At 35.5% G+C, this 1,725-nt stretch overlaps 1 protein-coding gene across 3 annotated transcripts in view; it reads left to right on the top strand.

Moving 5' to 3' along the window:
- Positions 1 to 1,725, top strand: part of NFXL1 (nuclear transcription factor, X-box binding like 1) — a 49,154-nt gene that overhangs the window by 6,249 nt on the left and 41,180 nt on the right. For all 3 annotated transcript variants that reach the window (XM_023515982.1, XM_023515983.1, XM_023515981.1), the window contains exon 5: positions 939 to 1,072. In XM_023515982.1, coding sequence (XP_023371750.1) covers positions 939 to 1,072 — 134 coding nt within the window. The remainder of the gene's footprint in view (positions 1 to 938; positions 1,073 to 1,725) is intronic.

Below are 1,725 nucleotides of genomic sequence, written 5' to 3'. Positions count from 1 at the left end.
CTGATTCAGCCAGAAGAGAACCACTAGAGAGTTGATGCCCCTTGGGGCAGCATTTTAACCACAGGGAAGTGGTGGATGAATGCCTCAGCCTCCTTTCCATTAGGAAGTGGAGCTGAGGGGGTCCAGGGCATGTTCAACATGGGCTCGCAGAGGGGATCCCATGCTGGATGGATCTTCTGTGACCCTCAGTGGTAAACAGCTGAACTGTATGTCATTGATTGATGTTTCCTCTTGCCTGTCTTAGCCTCTCACTTTTGCATCCAGGTTCTTATCTGAGGTATTGCTTTTGGGGTAACCCAAACTAAGAAATTGGCTTTTTATTTTTAATGCCATTGCTAACTTATGCAATATGTTTTAATCAAACAGTTGTAAAATTTTAGGAGAAAAGGAGAACTGATTTTTATCAATTATGTCAAAGTTTTAAAAATTAATTTAGATATTAAAATAAATAAATGTTAATGTCTTAACATTTTAAATTATACTAGAACCTTTATAGTTGACCACCTCCCTTCATTGACTGCCTCCTTAAGTTGACCTAATTTTGATAGATGAGACATGTCCCACATGTACATGTCAGACCAGAGGCCCAGTCCCCTTACGTTGAGCACCTCTGTGTGGTGACTATTTTGTCACAGTCCTGAGTGGTCAGCTTACAGAGGTTGTACTGTATAAAAAAGCTGGACACCTTACAGAATATTAGAAGTAGTTATTTTAGCTGAATGAATCTTTGTGATTAATATTATTTTTCTTTAAAGTGTTTTACACTTAGAGACATTTTTATAAATAACCTATTTTATGCTGGAAGGAAAGATTTTTTTTTCCCTTTAGTCCTTAGGTAGCCGTTGAAAATAATTTAGTGTGATGCTTATTTTAAAGTATTATGGAATTAACAAAGACAATCATTGCATACATATTAATTTCTGATACCTTTGTCATAGGTTTGGAGCTGTTCAGGATGTTTCTGTATATTTCATATGCCCTGTATCCAGAAGTGGGCTAAAGATAGCCAGTTTCTTGTATCCTCTCCTTTGACAGATGATGATTTTGGAAAGAGAGATTATCCCTGGCCTTGGTAACTTTTCTAATTAGTTGGATTATTAAATTGTAGAATAAATGAAAATTGTAGATTGTAAATTGCTTTACTGGTTTCAATCTCCGTGTTGGGCTTTCAGTTAGTCCTTTGATTTGTGATGCCGTGGAACCTTGATAATGGCTTTTTTCTCCTCAGTTTTTATAACTAGTTCTTTTCAATAACTATTTGATAATAAATCAGTCAGATTTTATTTTTTCCTGTGCAAAACAGTTCCCTAATTATCCCTATAAATGACTTTTCTGTAGAACTGAGAGTCGTTCATAATTCTGGAACTTCTCACTTAGGATTGCTGTCAGTGTACATTCGCATCACGATGTACGGGACGGCCGTCTAACATGTTTTGATCATAGGCTTCTTAGTTTCATTCTTGAAATCTCAAAACTGCAGGTGTATATTATCCAGTAGCATTAATTTTTCTACGGGTATTTTATTAGTTTTGTTTTTTATTGATGATTATTTGATCTTGAACTCATATTTCTAGAAAGAGTTGGGGAATAGAAATTCTATATCTCTGCTAAATAAAGACAATAAGAAATTTATCCATACTACCATCCCAGACAGATAGATTCTCTGTCAAGGTAATGAAACATAAGCTTTGGGGTCTCTGTGTGTTCACATTTTATAACTTCTGG

This window comes from Otolemur garnettii, unplaced genomic scaffold (assembly GCF_000181295.1).
Source record: "Otolemur garnettii isolate 467f Iridium unplaced genomic scaffold, OtoGar3 scaffold00083, whole genome shotgun sequence".
In the NCBI taxonomy this organism is placed as follows: domain Eukaryota; kingdom Metazoa; phylum Chordata; class Mammalia; order Primates; family Galagidae; genus Otolemur; species Otolemur garnettii.
Note: the sequence above shows the minus strand (reverse complement) of the source record. Positions and strands in the feature narration are given on the sequence as shown.